Source organism: Bemisia tabaci, chromosome 7, assembly GCF_918797505.1.
Source record: "Bemisia tabaci chromosome 7, PGI_BMITA_v3".
Taxonomy (NCBI): Eukaryota; Metazoa; Arthropoda; class Insecta; order Hemiptera; family Aleyrodidae; genus Bemisia; species Bemisia tabaci.
In genome coordinates, this window is record NC_092799.1 from 50,874,904 (window position 1) to 50,893,479 (window position 18,576).

General features: G+C 37.2%; 2 protein-coding genes across 2 annotated transcripts in view; one reads left to right on the top strand and one right to left on the bottom strand.

Moving 5' to 3' along the window:
- LOC109039388 (protein takeout) overlaps nt 1–8,953 on the top strand; it is a 35,477-nt gene extending 26,524 nt beyond the window's left edge. The window contains exons 5-6 of the mRNA XM_019054861.2: nt 5,633–5,788; nt 8,496–8,953. Coding sequence (XP_018910406.1) covers nt 5,633–5,788; nt 8,496–8,644 — 305 coding nt within the window. The 3' untranslated portion in view covers nt 8,645–8,953. The remainder of the gene's footprint in view (nt 1–5,632; nt 5,789–8,495) is intronic.
- Nucleotides 8,954–9,726: 773 nt separating this feature from the next.
- SCCRO (defective in cullin neddylation 1 domain containing SCCRO) lies at nt 9,727–18,552 on the bottom strand. Its single transcript, XM_019054822.2, has 6 exons — nt 18,403–18,552; nt 16,937–17,150; nt 16,119–16,287; nt 15,570–15,783; nt 14,411–14,614; nt 9,727–12,729 (listed from the first exon to the last, which is right to left on the bottom strand). The coding sequence occupies exons 1-5, from the start codon at nt 18,403–18,405 to the stop codon at nt 14,429–14,431; spliced, it is 786 nt and encodes a 261-aa protein (XP_018910367.1). The 5' UTR covers nt 18,406–18,552; the 3' UTR covers nt 9,727–12,729; nt 14,411–14,428.
- Nucleotides 18,553–18,576: the final 24 nt, after the last annotated feature.

Consider the following 18,576-nt stretch of genomic DNA (forward strand, 5'->3'; position numbering starts at 1 on the left):
ATTGCAATTCGTACCGAGACAATGGAAATGCCAGTATTGCCAGTCTTGCCTGTGCGTGATGTTGCCTGGTACGCTATTCGTATATACGGCTGTATCAACCAAGCTGAAGACGCGTCTTTACCCTGATTTACCCCGCTGGCTGTCTTGCCTCCCCCGCCCAAAGTCGGGCCTAGTGCGCGGTCTAGATTGCGTTATAAGTCAATGCTGTTGACGTACCCACATGGTGGATGATGAGCTTCGGGTGACGTCTTGAACCAAACAAGTTTCCCATATAGGTACTCTTGTTTCCGTAACTTCGGCTTGTTTGCAGAACGAAACTGCCAACACGTTGTTGAAAATCAACCGTGTAGGTAAGTTAACAGTTTAATGTTGAAGTCCCGAAAGTAAAAGCTTCCACCATAGCCGAGATACGAGTGGAGGGTCTCGCGTCTCTGTGTGTCATACCTAGAGATGCTAAGGAGGGATGAAAGGAGGGATGAAAGGAGGGATAGGTTACGATAAGGCCCAAAATCTGCTCGGACTCCGGTAGCCCGAGTATTTTCTAATTTTTCAGTCGATGACGTTAAAATCGGGAGTGAAAATTCGCGGCGGGAAAAAAAACCGGTAATGTGAGTGCGAAGTGAAATTAGCACCATATAAGCGTATATGACACTCCACAAAAAGAGTAAATTCCGCCCCGTAATGGGTCACTTGCGCTGGTCACAGTAACGTTTTTTGATGCTTGTTCCTTGTAGATCAGCTAAAAATAATAAGAGCTGTTCAAACAGCAACTCTCTACGTCCAGTATTAACCGAGATATCGCGCTTTGAAATATTCGTTCAATAACGTCATCCACCGCGGTAGTGACACCCTTGGTTTCTTCTACCTTGCCTTTCAGGGCAAAGCAGCTAGTTCAGAGAGAGCCAGAACGCCTACATTCCTGTGTGTATGTAACCACGGACGTTCATGGAGCCCGAATAGTTGCATCCGAGCGTTTTAATGAAATTCGTCTAGTGTTCGTCACGCGCGATACAAAATAAGAGTGATGTCCTTGTTTCTCTTATGCCTGAACTTCATTTTAGCGTCGAAATATTGTGTCAATGAGGTAGACTATTACTGATTTCTGTAACGACATTGTCACTTTTCCGAAAAACTTATTGATTTTTTAAATTTATTACAACGTTGTCGAAATCGCAAAATATGTAGGCGTCTGAGCAAGATTTGTAGTTTCTTTTAACCTACACCAACGCTCGTCCTTTCTTTGGATTAATTCCCCCTTTTGGAGAGATACTTTTGACGTTTAGGTGGAACATTTTCATAGAACAATCCTCGAAGTCAAGTCCATCCCAAGACACAGAGAAAAAGCGAATTTTTCGTGGGTTTTTGCCTTCGCAAACAAGTTTCTTCTTCCGTTTCGAAGCTGAAGTCTGTAAATGTCGCCAAGAGACCAATGAATCTATAAAATATATATACGTTAACGACTGCAAATTATTGGAAAATCTTGGGATTTTGGGAGTAGGCCACGGATTTTGGCTCTTATTGCTACCCCCACAATCATTTCGCTGAAAAGTGCATTTTCAGTGAAATTTCAACGATTTTTAGAGGTTGCGTGCGCAGTTCGCGACAATTATCCAATAAGTCGTTGAAAAAATCAAATTTCACTCACAATATTTTATTTCCTCAAAATTTCAAAATTAAGGTTTTACTGTTACTATGCGTTTCATGGTATACGACATCCTTGCAAAAATTTTAAATGAATTTCATGGAAAATCACGCACTTTCACCATGAAACATTATTTTACAAACTTTCATGAAATTCTGCAACTATGGTAACACCGGAGACAGTAATCTGGATGTCCATCTCTAATAAAGTTCCAAAATTACATGTTTACGAATTTTGTCAATCAATTTTTTCAGGGAATTTTATACGCAATCGGACTGCATTGGCGCATTACAAAAACGACGTATGTGCCACTAGTTTTCCTATGCAGTCAGGTGATTTTATGGATGAGAATTTTTAGGCCCTTATTCATTGCAAAATGTAGTTTAATTAATCCTAGCGTATTTGAAAATTCCAAGGAAATATATTCATAATTTTCTTCAAAAATAAATATTTCATTTGGGCTAATCCAGCTACACTCGAATATCTCTCCATACGACGTTTTCCTCAGAAAGTCAGAGCTCTACCTTTTTCCGAGCCTAATCTTGGATTTTACCACTCGGAAGAGATGAAGAGGGCGTGAAGGAAGCGGTGAGTTCATTATCCACGCGACGCGCCAAGGTTGAATTTTGGTGTGGAGCGAGTTGAAAGTGTTCGAGGAAATGACCAGAAATCTAACTGCGTCATCGACGTCATCGGACGCCACCGATTGCGTAAGTGGGGGGAGTGGCCGTGACATAGTGACATCGCGTATTCGTCCTAAGCATCTCTGAGATGGACCTGAACTCGAGTTTTGTGCTTTTCTGCACGTTTTCAGAGGGCAAGAAGGGGAAAACTTGAGCCTACGCGAAATAATTTTACGAACTTTTTGCGGAGTAAGGCAGGCGATCGTTAGTTTGGTTACATTTTGTAATAAGAAACTACAATTTCATTCTCAGTTTAAAAACAACGCATGTACCATTAATTGGACTGCATTTTGCAATTTGGACCTATAAATTCTGGCTCATTTGAAAAAACACTTATGTGTATAGGGAAACTAATGGCACATACGTTGTTCTTAAACTGGGCCGGAATCTATAGTTCCAAATTGCAAAATGCAGTCCAATTATCCTATGTACATGAGTGTTTTTACGGATCAACCACAACTTGTAGTTCCTCATTGCAAAATGAAGTCCATTGAGCTTGTTAACCTGTTTCTAATTCTTGCATTTTCAGAAACTACATTGTCTCCTGATCGCGCAGTAATTTTTTCAGATTTTTTCGAGCCGTTTTCCCCTTCGAAAACGACTTTTGAAGTTCAAAATTTTAAAACACCGCGTTTGCCCGCGCTTTAGCGGCAATCCTATACGGCGTCAAAATTACCCCCCGGCTTCTGCAAGAAGCTGTCTAACTTCTAAAGTCGTTTTCGGAGGGAAAAACGGCTCGGAGAAATCTAAAAAATTACTGCGTGATCAGGAGCCAATGTAGTTTCTGAAAATGCAAGACTTAGAAACAGGTTAACAAGCTCGTTCATTGTCACAAGTCGTTCGTTGCATTCTAAAAGTGCATGAACGTAATTGGATTCTAATCAAATTTTCTATGAATATCTTTGTTTAGCACTATGAGCAGGTGGGATTGCATAAACAGGAAATTGAAGGAGGTCCGACACTTTATAAAATAGTAGTTTAAAATACTCCGCAACGCACTATTCAACACAGAAAACCTCAGCCAAGTTTTAAGTGTCAGAACGTTGTCAAATGACAATTGATCGTTGTTACCGATGATTTTAATAATAAAAGTAAATATTATCGCAACGTTGCCAATTTCTACCAAGAGTGATGCAATTATGATGAAATTTCGACGCTCTCGATTTCCTTTAAACTTTCAAGTCTTATGTTTACAATGATTATGACGTTGAAAATTTTCTTGGAAAATTCAAGGATCTTCAAGATTATCCTAGCCCTCCCGACTAGCTCTTAGAACTAGCTTAGAGAGCTAAAAGGCGATTGCACCCTAAACTTTGGCCAAAAAGTCTCGGGTTCTGGCCTGATATGAGAAATCTCGTATAGAACTTCTATAAGATGCTCACTTATATATTTTTCTACCTTCGGAAGGCAAGGTCCCACGACGTCGTTGTAATCTTAGAAATCGTTGAATTTTTCAGGAAAATTGGCAACTTCATGATCATTGTAAACATACTTGCAATATTGAAAAAAACCGAGAGCGTCTCAATTGTATCATAAATATTTGCATATTTGCTGGAAATTGGCAAAGTTTCAATTATTTTCATCGTTTGTAAAATTTTCCACACATTTGACAACATTGTGATACTGAAAACATGGCTGAGATTTTTGGGTTGAGGGTTGCGCTATTGAATTTTTTAACCATGATTTACTTAAGTAGGTCAACGCAGTTTTGAAAAAATGGATCTCCTTCAATTTCCCGATTATGCAATCCCACCTCCGTAGAGCATGAATAGTTGCTCCATCAATAATTTGGTTAGTGCCCACGCTAAATACTTGTGTTACGGAACGAAAGATCTGTTTTTTTGGTAGCTGGACCCTTGACCCAATTTTTTTCACATGTCCAGTTTGGTCAACGAATTTAATCCAAGTCATACTTTGGCTGTGTTGCTCACGTAGCCCTTAAGCACCGCTATAAATAAGACAAACGGAACCGAAAAAACAGGAAATATAGTAAGAGAAAGAACTCGCTTTGATGACGGCGCAGCGATACAACTATTCGTGCTTAATGGATGTCCGGGTCGCTTCTGCAAAATTGAAGGCGCGATGCGTGAACTCGCAATGTTCCGCTCTATGCCGCCACGAGATATCACGCGATTCGGGAGAAAAGGTAAAAAACAAGGCCCGATTACATCACTCCTATCTCCGGCTGTTTTGCTAACGCAGCCCTTGAAGCACCACTACAAATAAGACATGCGGTACCAACACAACATGAGAACAGATCAAGGGAAAGGTCGCGCGTTGATGAAGGCGCAAGGATACAAATATTCGTGCCTGATGGGTGTCCGTGTTGCATCTGCAAAATTGAAGGCGGTATGGCACGAAGTGTGAGCTCGCGATGCTCCGTTTTTTGCTGCCAATGAATTGTCGCTTTGATTCGGGAGAAAAGTTACAAAAACCAGGCCCAAAAACGTCTCTCCTATCTTCGGTTGTGTTGATATTTGATTTTGTAATTTTCAATTTGATGTCTTGTTCTTTTCTTAAGACGTATTTGGAGAGTAGACCTTTCTACATCTCAGTTCGGATGTACCAGGCTCATAGAACCTGCGGAGTACGTGCTTTCAGCGATCCTTCGGTGACGCGGCTTGGGCATCTAAGGGTTACATTCCATTATTTGGCAAAATCTTAGCACCTCATTGCTTATGACTGGACTAAGTAAACTATTGGTTCATAGAGCATTGCACAAAAAAAAAAAAAAAAAAAAAAAAAAAAAAAACAAGTTGACTAACTTTATAAATGGACAATGAAATATTTGGATCAAGCAAAATTGGGTAAAATGTCTGGCCACCGTTTTTTTTTTTTTTTTTTTTTTTTCTACTTTGATATTGAAAGTAAATACAATGATTGGATTGCATTTTGCAAAAAGGAACCAAGAGCATTCCAGTGTTGCTAGGATTGAATGACTTGAATTCTTTGCAAAAAAGTACAGAAATCATGAAAAATATTAAATTTACAAAAGTGATTTTCGTCTTGAATTCATAATTTTTAGGAAGTAAAGATAAAACATTTCTAGATGATCAATTTCTATTTGCAAGGTGAAAAAAGGTTGCACAATCTTAGCGACATTGGAATGCTTGTGGTTCCTTTTTGCAAAATACAATCCAATTAAGGAGCCAAGTGTCTCGCTTCCAAAAAGGCGTGCGATTATTTTGTGTAGAGTGAAGGAATAAATGAGAATATTTTAAACTGTGCTTTTTTGTACCTATACATACATTTTTTGGCTAGTACATGCTCAATGAATACATGTACATGTTAAATTGTCTGTGTGCAGGTGATATCTTGGCGACGGTGAAAGGATACATGTCGACGGTGAAAGAAGAGAGGACGAAGAGGGACTACTTCCACCTCGACAAATTAGACCTAGATCTCAATATCAAAAAGGCTCGCATGTCTGTTAGTAAAGTTTTCAACAATAACAAAATTTTAGGTAAGTTTACTCTCTCCGTTTCATATAATAACGGTTAAATCATATAATGACAGTTAAAATAAGCTTTTTAAAGACATTTCAAATGTCTGAAAGTGTATTTTTTGCACAGTTTATTTTGTGTGGGAAAAAAAATCTCTCCATTATGAGCGAGCGGTGAATCGCTCGCACTAGTATAAAGCGAACACCTTCGGTGTCCTAGCGGCTGATTTTAGTAATGTTCCGCTGTGTATGTCGATGGCCAAACCACGTATCTCCAGTGCGGTAGTCTAAAATTTCAACTTATATTTCTATCATTCCGAAAAAAAAAACCAACTTTATAGCTTAAAATGTGTACAGAATATTCTGCCAACAGAGGAGAAAAATCAAAGAAGTTTCAGAGAAATCACGTGGGTTTCCACAGGAAAAATAAAGTATGGCGGAAAGATTGCAACGCCGCCAACGGAGATACGTGGTTTCACACTTTGGCCATGGCCATCGATGTGTGATTCTATTGTGCGCGGACTACAATTTCCACATTCTACACCAGTAAAATAGAGGCTTCTAATAACCCTTCAATTTAGCGAATATGCAATTCCACTACCGCATCGATAGAATAGTTCCTCAAATAGAAACTTTCAGTGGAGTCTCTTTAGATGCTTCATTATTGTATTATTCAATTTACCCTATTCATCTATAGTTGTTGAAGAAACAAACAGAGGCTGATGAATATACAGGGTTATCCAAAAGTCACTGACCACCCCTGTAACTTTTTTCCAAATTGAGATAGAAGTTTGAAACTTTGGGAATGTTCCTCAGTCTAAAGTAGCAACTTTTTGGTCCCCCCAAAACTTTGGGGAGCGGGGGCTAACTTTTTTTTTCAAATGGCAACCCCCACTTTGTGATACCTCATTCGAAAGATAATAAACAAAAGAAAATTTTTGGCGCAAACCGCAGGTCAAAATGTTCATTTTTGACAAAATGGCGGCCGGTCAAAGTTCAAAATGGCGGAAATTTGGCATCTCCGTTGTTTATCGACGGACTGGTGTGAAACTCGGAATCTTAGGGTTTTTTGAGACGAGAAAAACGATTCTGGCATTGGTTTTCCTGAAAAGTCAGTCCTTTTCAAAATGGCGGCGGTCAAAATGGCGGCCTAGAGCGGGAAGTGGATATTTAGGCTGCATATCGTTGGATTTGCATGAAACTTGGTATCTGGCGGTATTTCGGCACGAGAAGAACGAATCTTTCATTGGATATCTGAAATTTTGACAAATTTCAAAATGGCGGCGGAAAAATGGCGGGAAATCAGTTTTACAGCTGTTTACCGATGGATTAGCATGAAATTAATTGATATTTCAAAAATCTAATGAAAGATCCCTTTTTATCCAGCCAAAAACCGCCAGGATATCGAATTTCATGCAAATCCATCGGTAAACAGCCGTAAAACTGATTTCCCGCCATTTTTCCGCCGCCATTTTGAAATTTGTCAAAATTTCAGATATCCAATGAAAGATTCGTTCTTCTCGTGCCGAAATACCTCTAGATACCAAGTTTCATGCAAATCCAATGATATGCAGCCTAAATATCCACTTCCTGCTCTAGGCCGCCATTTTGACCGCCGCCATTTTGAAAAGGACTGACTTTTCAGGAAAACCAATGCCAGAATCGTTTTTCTCGTCTCAAAAAACCCAGAGATTCCGAGTTTCACGCCAATCCGTCAATAAACAACAGAGATGCCAAATTTCCGCCATTTTGAACTTTGACCGGCCGCCATTTTGTCAAAAATGAACATTTTGACCTGCGGTTTGCGCCAAAAATTTTCTTTTTTTATTATCTTTCGAATGAGGTATCACAAAGTGGGGGTTGCTATTTGAAAAAAAAAAAGTTAGCCCCCGCTCCCCTTAAGGGGGGCCGCCTCCCAAAATTTTGGGGGGACCAAAAAGTTGCTACTTTAGACCGAGGAACATTCCCAAAGTTTCAAACTTCTATCTCAATTTGGAAAAAAGTTACAGGGGTGGTCAGTGACTTTTGGATAACCCTGTATGAGTATTTAAATGCCAAAAATATGAGATAATACAAAATGCCGCAGAAAAAGCTAACCAACGTAGCTAGTTTGGGCCAATTAATTGATTTTCCATCGCAGGCTGAGATTCTGCACGAGGGCGGGTGGTGAATCTGGAGCGGATAAGGATTGACGCTCGTCCGATGGACCACGCGTCTTTTTGAATTTCGCGGGCATTTGATTCCTTGACTTCCCGCTAACCGCGCTCAACGCTGATTGGCCATTGCACTTAGCGAGCTGCGCGGCGGGAAATATGCGCGGGAATGAAAATTAATGCAGCATTTATCCGTGTTTTGGAATGAGCGTTGCGAGACCTCTCCTGCAATGAATTGTCCATTCATAAACGTAGCTTCGTATTTAACTCTAACTCGTGAAAAGTTGTGAATTTAATAAAATTTTAATTCTTCCCCCCTTCAGGTCGACGAGAGAAAATTTCATTGAGTTAATCGAGATTTTTCTGACATTCCTTCTTGCGAATATTGGCAAGATCTAGTTGAGAGGATGTTAATTCCTTGGCATTAAATTTTCAGCTACTCTCCACACAGTGTTGGATACCGACACCCCCCCTCCACGTTCAAAGACAAAAATTTACCCTCGGGTATGCTATAGTTGCCCATTCCTCAAAACTGGGAAATGTGAATAATTTGAGTTGAAATTTTTTCTTTTCAGTTGAAGCTACTAACTTGTTCCTAGAGGCTAATGGTCAGGAGGTGCTACAAGCCATGATGCCGCAACTAAGAGGGAAACTCAGCAACGTCTTCAAAGGAATCGTCAACCAACTCCTGTCCAATGTGCCTCGTGACGTCATGGTCATCTAAGACCTGAGGTGCAATTTCCTAGACGTAATTTCCCTGACAGCCTAGGCACAGCTGAAGTTTCCTTGTTCCCACCATACGCGTGTGCTCAAAGGCTGTGGGGGCCACCCAGTGATTTGGTCTCAGAATTTGGGATCAACTCACTAGTGCAGCAATTTGAGTTGCTGTGAGGACTAAGATCAAAATTGCTTTCGGGAGATGTTGTCTTCCAAATAGCGACTAAACTTTGATCATGACTGTTTTTAATTAATAGTAAACTTATTTATGTATTAAATTAAGTTGAGAAAATAAAGTCCTAAAACACAAAAAAAACCCACTTCCTTATTCAATTTTGCTCCCTGTATTTTTCCTTTTTAATTGCGGATTACGAACCTGTTGAAAGAGGGTCTACAAAAAAAAAGACTTTTCTTATTTCGTTACACCCAAACATATACTACAGGAACCACTATTTGTACAATTAAGTAGAGAGCTGATAAACTAGAAATAGTCAAATAGAATGGTCGGGAGAAAATTTTGGAGGATTTTGAATCAAATGATGGAAAAAGAGATGAAGCGATGAACTTGTGGCTCATTTGAAATAGAAAAGTACAGTATTGTGCTTTAAAAGTTGGAGGTAAAACTGAGATTAGTATGATGACTGCAATGTATAGTAAACTTGTTTGTAGGTAAGGTATCAGATAGATGATGAATTTGCTTGGGAAAATCCTGAGCAGTCACATTCAGGAAAAGAGAACCATTATTCTATTTCGACATATTCCATAACAACGGTGTAAGTCGGCAATCACATAACTCGTTTGCGGTGTCTGAAAATCTCTGCCTCTAAGTATGTTATTTTTTAAAGGAGAACAAATTGACATCGTTCCTTGACGTTTATGCAGAATTTTCTTCCCACAGAGAAAAAAAACACGGCAGTTTTTAAGAACTGCCATTGAGTAGTTTTCTGTTTAAAAAATAAAGTATAACAGGAAGTCTGCGACATCGCAAACCAAGTTATGTAATTGCCAACTTACACCGTCGATAAATAAAATATACTCATTGTATGTGCAGCAGTCAAATCATATAAAGGATAAATTAAAAGCAAGAAGTTTACAATCGAAATAACTTTAATGTACAATTTTTTCCATGGAAAAGGGAATACTATTTACAAGTCAACATCAACATACATATAGTTTCCTTACATAAAACTTCTACAACACAAAATAAAATCGAAAAGGATGATTGAGAGCTGCCCTGAATCCAAAAGTAACTGGGGAAACTTCGCTTTCTGGTGGATGCTATATTTCAAAGTGCACAGAAAGAAATCTTTCAGTAAACCCTCCAAACTTAGTAAGCTATGGCTTATCAAAGTCTTCAATCTTCATTACCAAAAGGCTCAGGTGAAAACGTCGCAGCTTAGTTGGCAACATAATCCAAATTTTGCTGTAAAGAGAAAAATACTAAAGCTATAGTGAGGCAACTGAAATCTTCCCTAATGAGTGCTGAGGTCTTTGAGGGGCAACAGCTTACAGAGTTTGATGTGTCCACCGTAAGATTCCTCTCTGTGTGTACTTAAGTAAAAATACATGTTCATAAGTCAAACGGGACAGAACAGTATCGAAAATAATACAAACTGAAGAGAGGGAGGAAAAATTCATTATTGCTGAAAACATGAGGAAAAACAGATGAGTACGTCTAGAAATGGATGTATCCTATTAAATGAAAAGTAATAAAAAAACAAAAATAGTAAAACGGAAAAAAATGACGGTGAAACCAAACACGGAGGTTTGCTGCTTTGATATACAAAGAAAGAAACACGAACTGATCGATCATTATGAAATACAAATAGTTGAGGAGTTGAAAGATAAACAAGGGTAATTCTAACTACTAGCTTAAGTTTTCGATGGAAAATGATACATTTTGAATATTTAGCGCTTTATTTATGCAGGTTAACTCCCTGTAAACTTTGGTTGATCTAATTTTCCTGAACTGAAACCAGACCTCTTCTATCAAAATTTGTTAACTTAAGTGATGTTTTTTGTAGTTAATTGATTACAGAATACAAAGTTTGACAGGTTACAGCTTAAATTTGTTTTAAAAGCATCCGTCTTCAAACTTGTTCTACTGAACTGGTAAAACTTGAAAAATTCAGCCATGGTTCAGGGTCATTTAGTTTGTGCAAAAGAAGCCTCAAATCCACTTCCTTCGGTTAAGAAATACATATTTGGAAGGATCTAGCGACGATTTAACCCATGGACAAGACCACTTATGACATATTGGAAGCAATTTTGAGTTTTGACATTGATTGGTAAGTATTTGTGAAGAACACTTATTGCTGGTCATCAAAGATATGACGAACATCGAAGATAAAAATACCAGCACTCTTTCTTATTTAATTAGTTTTTTCTTGAGAAGAGACGCTAAATACTGTTCGACTACATTTGACAGTAATTGTCATTTTGATGATCAAGGCTACTGAAAATTTTACCGAGTCCTACATATTTTGTCTCCATTTTTTTACTTACATACCTCCAACTTTTTAATTAATTTACGACAAAAGAAAAGTTTAAAGAGGATGTCAAGAGAGAAAAAACTTGAGTCCTTTCCATTAAAGTGAAGCAGAACACTCCCTTACATAATTTTCCAAAAAGTATAGAGCAAATGGTTGAGAAGAGGGCAATAATTGATTTTTTTTCACTCAAATAATGAAGGCAGGCAAAGATAGAATACTTGTCCGAAGAATTCTTAGTAATTATAATTGTGCCTGCTGGGTCTTTCACTCCTCAACTGTTTGAAAAATTACATTCTAATAAAATCTATTTGGTTCTTACAAGAAGACAGAGTCTAGTGTCGGCATCCAATTCCACTTAAATTTGGTGCTTTTCAGTCCTTTAAAAATTATGAAAGCTTACATTGCTCCTCCGAGGCCTGGAGATGGAAACAGGTTCAATTGTGGTGAGCTCTTCTTCACTGAGAGAATATTTCCTAGAGGACTACACACAGAACACCGAGAAATTCTGGGCAGGCAACATTTTTATATTATTTGATACGATGTTCCTTACAACCTTCAGAGCTTTCAAAATCAAAGTTCCTACCTGCCAATCTTGTAAAAAGCAGGGCTGAAAAGTGTATTTTTAGGCATTTCTACAATCAATGTCTGGTATGAATGTTATAACATCTAATTGGTGATCGAATTTCTGTTCCCTTGCAGACTAAGAAGGTAGGAAGGACAAGAAAAATAAAATCTCTCCAAATGATAACAAGTAGTGCCCACACAGACATGGCAGCAGCTCCAATTATCCACAGGAGAGCACAAGCAAGAAGACCAAAAAATTCACTTTTCAGTCCTGTTTTTTCAATATTGACACAAAGAAAGTTAGATCTTAAAACTTATCGGCTTCAGAGGGTCGTAAGGAACATCACATCAAAAAAGCCCCAAATTCCTTGGTATTCTGTGCGTGATCCTAGTCCTTTGAGAAAAAAAATTGGAACCTGCTACCAGAGAGTGTCTTCTTGTTAACAACTTCGAACAAAGGCAAAGATGAGAGTTTTTGCTGGCATCCTAGCTGCAGTAAACATTATGATGTTTCCATTTCTTTACAGCCTTATATTTGTGATGAGTATCACTAACACTATGTGTGGTCTCTTTTTTCTCAAAAAATTTTAACAAATGATCCTGAACAAGTTGCACTCAGGTTACTAACCCCTAACAATACAACTATTTCGAAGTTTGAGAGCTGGTTTTGCCTGAAATATGAAATACAGAGAAATAACATCCTCTGTACCGTCATTTTCAGAGTGAGGTTCTTTCCACACGATTGATTCGGTAAAAACAGAATCAACAACAATAATAGTTGTATTCCAAGGAAGGGGGGCGGGAGAGGGAATGGGAGACTATTATAACAAATGACAACGGTCTCCACACTTGCAAGTCTAATAGTTTCAATTTCCATGACTTTTTAGATATGCTGATTTGCTTGGAAGAAATTTTATAAATTCAATTCCAAAAATAAGAATTTGCTGTTCCTGATATTGCGTTTTGTTTTGTCACGTGCCGTATGACGACCACAAGATTGAGACCAATGGTAACTTCCACTTCTCCTTCAACAACACTGAAACAAAGATAATTTTTTTTTACTTTCCAAATATTTTCATTTATTCTTTTCACAAAAACACAAGAAAAAAAAGTACTGCTAGAGCGGAAAAGATAATCGAATCATATAGGCTTTGCTTGTTGATGAATTAAAAGAAATGGGATGCTTGAAAAAGAAAAAAAATATTTTTGGAATTTTCTCCCTTATGGGCGAAAAAACAATGAATACTGAAGGGTTACAGCAAAATTTATATGAAGTCAAAAATAAAATTACAATAAACTGTACCAGAATAATTATTGAGAAGTCATAAATAAAATTGAGTCAAGAGTACTCTTTACTCTATGGTTAACTGTTGTCTTAGTATCTTTTCATGGTCAGATAAAAAACATAACAAAATTGGGAAAGTGAGCCTCAGCACTGAAAAAATTTCATATTCAAATATTTGTGATACAGCTTAAAGGGAAGTCTCACAAAAAATTGCTAAGCAATAAAATTGCAAAGTAATTTTGAGGTAGAGCTACACATGAGCCACAAAATTGATGGATTAAAACAGAGGAAAAAAAGGAAGTATTTGCAATACCAGGATTTCGGAAAAAGGTTCACGATGTAGGTGGAAAAGACATTTTTGTCATCAATTTTCTCAAGAACAGTGTGGTTACTGAAGATTCATACTTCAAAAAGTGTTTTAGAATATATTTTGTGTTAAAGTATGCCAAAATAACAGACATTACAGTTCGTTTTCTGTGTTCTGAATTTTGGTCCCTCCAGAAACAGACACTACATGTTACACTCAATGTTACTGAAGACAAATCAGAAACTGCCACTTCCTTCCAAATCTCTGTAAGGTTAAAACACAACTTAGTGACAGCATTATCGGGAGAGTTTACTAGATTTCCTGGGTTACTCTAGAGTACCTTCATTGGGAGAGAATGGACAGCTTGAAAATTTCGAGGTTAGGTTTGATCAGGTCATGTAGCTCTTGGGGCCCAAAAAGGCTGCCAACATATGAATTCGAATTATCCGGTGGGAATTATTTTCATAATTCTTATTACCAGTCATTTCATAACTGATCAAACATTATGAAAGCACGTATAAAACTTTGATTTCAAATAAATTTCCTGTTTCAAAGTCTTAATCCTTCAAGACGCTTGTTTACAATGCGCTGTTGGCCTTATTGAACCTTTCAAATCCATACGCAAGCGGACAATCTTTGGCAGCGGCAATTATCTACTGATTTTTGTTTTATACGTTGTCGTCTTTTTTGGCCCTAAGAGCTACTTAAATCGATTGTCCAAAATTGTCCATACTCTTCCTATAAAGGTACTCTGTAATTTAATTTTGGGCGAAGAAGGGATTCCCAGAAAAATCCTGCCAAAAGTTCACATCCTCCACTAAAAAAAATAATATGTTGTTTTAGCACCTGGGATGTCAAAAATGTGTCTGGTGTTCCCAAGATGCTGCCTTTTCTATCCCCGTAGCTAACTTTACATCCTGCGAATGCAAAGTCAACTAACTGCGTGGGCAATCAAGCCAGCATCTTAGGATCATCAGACACATTTTTGACATCGTAGGTGCTAAAACAGCATACCATTTTTTTCAGTGTCATTTTCAACCCTGATAAAAGTCGATCTCTTTAAAAGTTTGTTACTCTGCTTAGAGGTACCTGTTTTCAAGGATGAACAAAAAAGTAGAAATTTACCTAAAAAAGTGCGCATCATTATACTTGCGTGCTGTGTACTTGAGAATGATTGCTAACAAGTGGTTGAGCCCATTCGACAAAATCGTCGATTAGAACCGGCCATGCACCCTCTTCATCGTAATTTGACATTTCATCGTTAATAGCTAAAGAAAAGTCTAACAATAAATTCCAAGTATCTTTAGGTATTGATCTTTTGTGGTGTTCCTGAAACAAGACACGAAAAAATCAGAAATGATTGGCACAATGAGAAAATGATATCAATTATACCTCAAGTTAGCTAGTATCTATAAAATTTAGTATGATGGGTATATCGATATTAAACATGTCAAATGCCAAGAAAAAAAGGCTTAAAAAAAGCAAAAACAAACTAAGAATCCAAAATTATTTCACTAACCACGCAGTCACTTTCAATTAGTAGAAGAAAAAAAAAAAAATAAATATTTAATGAAAAAACTTGATAGACCAGAAATGAAAGAAAATGACATACAAATGGACCACTGCAAGCAGATAGGAACCAAGCCACATCAGCTATTGCCAGATTTAATTGGGCAATTTAATTTTTTAGATAAAAACGGTCGGGCAGAATTTTGTGCAAATTTCAGTGAATTTTCTGCATAGTACAAAGCAAATCCCTTAAAATTTTCAAAAGAATCAGCAAAAATTTTCTCTTGTAAGAAGAGCACTAAAAATGCAAAAAAAATGAATTTGAAAAATTGGCCTTCTATTCCTTTTAAAAGTACTGATTCGACTGGTGTCATATGGTATTATCAGGTGGCATTATATTCGGTTAAATTGGACATATAGTCAAGAAAGACCTTTTTCTCGAATTCCATTTCATGTTGAAAAGTACAAATGCAGCTGAAATACTTGTATTGTATAAGAATTCGGATCCGACTAATTTCCATTTATGTAAGTCCAGAAAAATAGTTTTGAGTCGAAAAGTGATGTCGGGCTTACGAAAATTCGAACCAAGATTAGGTAACCAATTGTCATGAGATTGAAGCAGGAAAAATTGTGGTTCAATGGTGGGAAATGGTAGTTGAATGTCATCGAGCCCCAGGGAGTGCTAATAAGCTACATGGATATACCTAGGGCGTCACTGTCAATTGTAAATTTGATTGAAAAATTTGAAAAAAAAGTGAGTTTTACTGGAACGTACCGTTAAGAATCTGCACCATAAATCTAGGAATTTAAAACGACCTTGGAGAACGATATTCCAGTACGTGATTGCCATCTCTAAATCTAGACATTTCTGCCCTGGATTTTTTGCATAGTTAAAGGTGAAGTAATAAAAGTCTTTGAACCTCAGCTGGTCCTTGATCTCACTATCTAATGAGGGCAACCTCGCTTTCAATTTGTCGATGCTGTCGCTCCTGAGGAAATTTTACAAATGAAAAAGTTGAAAATTAGTCAAAAGTCAGCTAAAACAAGAAAAGAATAATAAAAACTAGTGATAATTTAGAAGAAAAAAAATCATACTGATATTAAAAATCAAAAACTCTCAATTTCATTGGATCTGTAAGTCCTTAGAGTGATCATTTGTAGTGGTGTTACACTTATTTTAGGTGATTAGCAGGCGAAAGTAGCGGTTAAAATATTATGAAGGATAAAATGCCTCAACTTATTTCAATTGAACTTTTTATTGGAAGAAAAATAAGTGGTTGGGTCGCTACTTTTACCTGATGAATAAAATAAGGATAAAGCTTACCCTAATTCAGACATTCCTCTCATGAACTCTTCCCGTGAAAACTCACACTGAGCGGCAGCTTTGAATTTCCAAGCTATTATCAATACTAACTTTGATTCAGGACTTAAACTGAGATCGTCTAGAAACTTCATTATACCTTCAGCTGTCATTTTATCAGTTTCGTTGGGATCTGAAAATGAATAAAACACGTAAATAAAGAACTATAAAATACGGTTTTTGCAAGCTACAGCAGATACTTTTGACTCAAATATAAATATGGTTTGAAACAAAAATTATAGAACTTATGGATCTGGAGATGGCCTGTGGCTCAAAGCATCTTTTCAGATACATTCAATTTCCTCAGGATTATACAAGTAGTAAAATTTTGTTTCCAACAAATCACAAATGAGGGGGGGGGGGGGAGGGCTTGAAGGATGATGCGCATAAGTGCAGTTTTTGAAAAAAATGAGATATTAATGACTTCAAGTGATAGTAGTTTTAATGCTTATTCTGTGAAAAATTCACATCCAAATTAAAATTTTTAAGCATCAAGAAGTCAGTCTGAACTTTTTTCCGCCATAAGGATCCATGTGCCTAATTTCGAAACTTCCAACACGTATTTCCCGAAATAGCAAAAACTGCACTCATGTGCCTTGCCCTCTGATTCCCTCAATTGCAGAGTAATATTTGAGACTCACTTCTTGGCAAAGTTTCTTGATTTTTAATGATTCAACATAATTTCCTTATCTTCCCATGTTTTTCATGATTTCTACAGAACATGTCACTCTGTTAAATTACAGAGAAAAGTTAATGATTCTGAAGGTTTAAGACTTACTTACCTCTATATTTATTGAATAAGACTTCCAGTTTCCGCCTATCAACACTATTCTTAGGCTCCTTGTAGTAGGCTTCTGGATTTTGAAAGTAATTATCAGAGGCTAGTTCTAGCTTCCAATCATTTTGTGCTAAACAATTTATCGCTGTAGATTCGCCAGTTTGAGTGAATGCGATGAACTTCCGGACTTTTTCTCGCTGAGCAGATTTGAGTTTGTACTGTACATAAAAGACAACAAAATATATGAGAAAAATCAGAAAGTGAAAAAATTCTGAGTATTTATAATTGCATACTTATTATTCTGATCAATTTGTGGCTGAGTAACTTCTTAATGATGTACAAAAATTCTAATACTTTAGTAATGGAGCTGCTATTGAGCGAACAGAACAGTGAGATGGGTGTAATGTCAGGCAATGGAACCTAGTGAGTCTCAAGATAAAAATTTTACTCATTTTAGAACTGAAGTTAGAAATCACATAAAAATTTGAACAACGCTGTGGAGGATCTGTGAAACTATTAGCTGTATTTCAGGATTCCATTTTTTTCAAATTCAATCAAAGATATCGTAGCTACAGTTTAGTTTGACATTTAAAAAATTCCTAAAATCGCTTATATTTTCTATGATGCCAATTACACAATTTTCAATTCATTGGCACTTTTCTTGCCACAATTTAAGAGTAATCCCACATCAACTTACAGATCATGTAAGACAAACCCATGTCCTTTTGACTGGGTTTAATTTAAAATAAATTGCTACAAGTTAAGCTGTAGGCCTTGATGGTTTTAAAAATAATTGTCTAGTAATTGTAGGGTGCTTCCGTGGGTACAGTATATTGTTGCGACAACGAAAGGTCAACAGGGATTTGAAAAAAATTGATGTGCTGCATCAAGACAGATCAATGCAGTAGATGTTCTAGCTCCATCAGAGGTATGGAGGTTATTATTCCAAAAATTTGACCTGGGACAAAAGGTGCTAAGTTGAAACTAATTCGAATTGAGGAATCGCTTAAATATCCAGCGCTTGAAGTACCTAAAATGTTCGTAAATTTGGAGTTGATTGAGGCAAAATTAAGAGCCAGGGCTGTAGAAAACCTGAGGTTGTATGCACAGAAATGTCAGCCCCTGAACATAGAATAATTTAAACGTAGGGTCAGACAAGGGTGCTCTTGTAGTACATTATCATTTGATCAATTTCGAGAAGAGAAAGTGGGTAGAACGGACACATTGGACAGCGACTGATAGGGAAGGATGCAGTGCGATAAGTTCATGGGTGATACTAAGGGACCGTTCAAAGTTTCCGGGGAGAAAATTATGGTCTGGGCGGATGAAAGTGAAAATTAGGGAGAATTTTAGAAATTTATCATGAGTTTGGAAAGCTTTGACAGGTTATGTTTGATGAAAACAAAAATAATGTGTACATGAGAGGGATAAAACACTATTTTGGGGCCACCAAAGTTATGAATTACTTACCATCTTAGCTAATTAGGGTCCAGGAGACCTTGAAACTTAGAACAGAAGCATTTATGAAGGAAATTCCAAAAAATTCACACAAAGGCTAAAAAAGTACACAACACAAAACACGATTGACGAAATAGGACGATCAGGTGTGTTGCTAAGGGAAACAACCACTACTGCGCAGCAGAA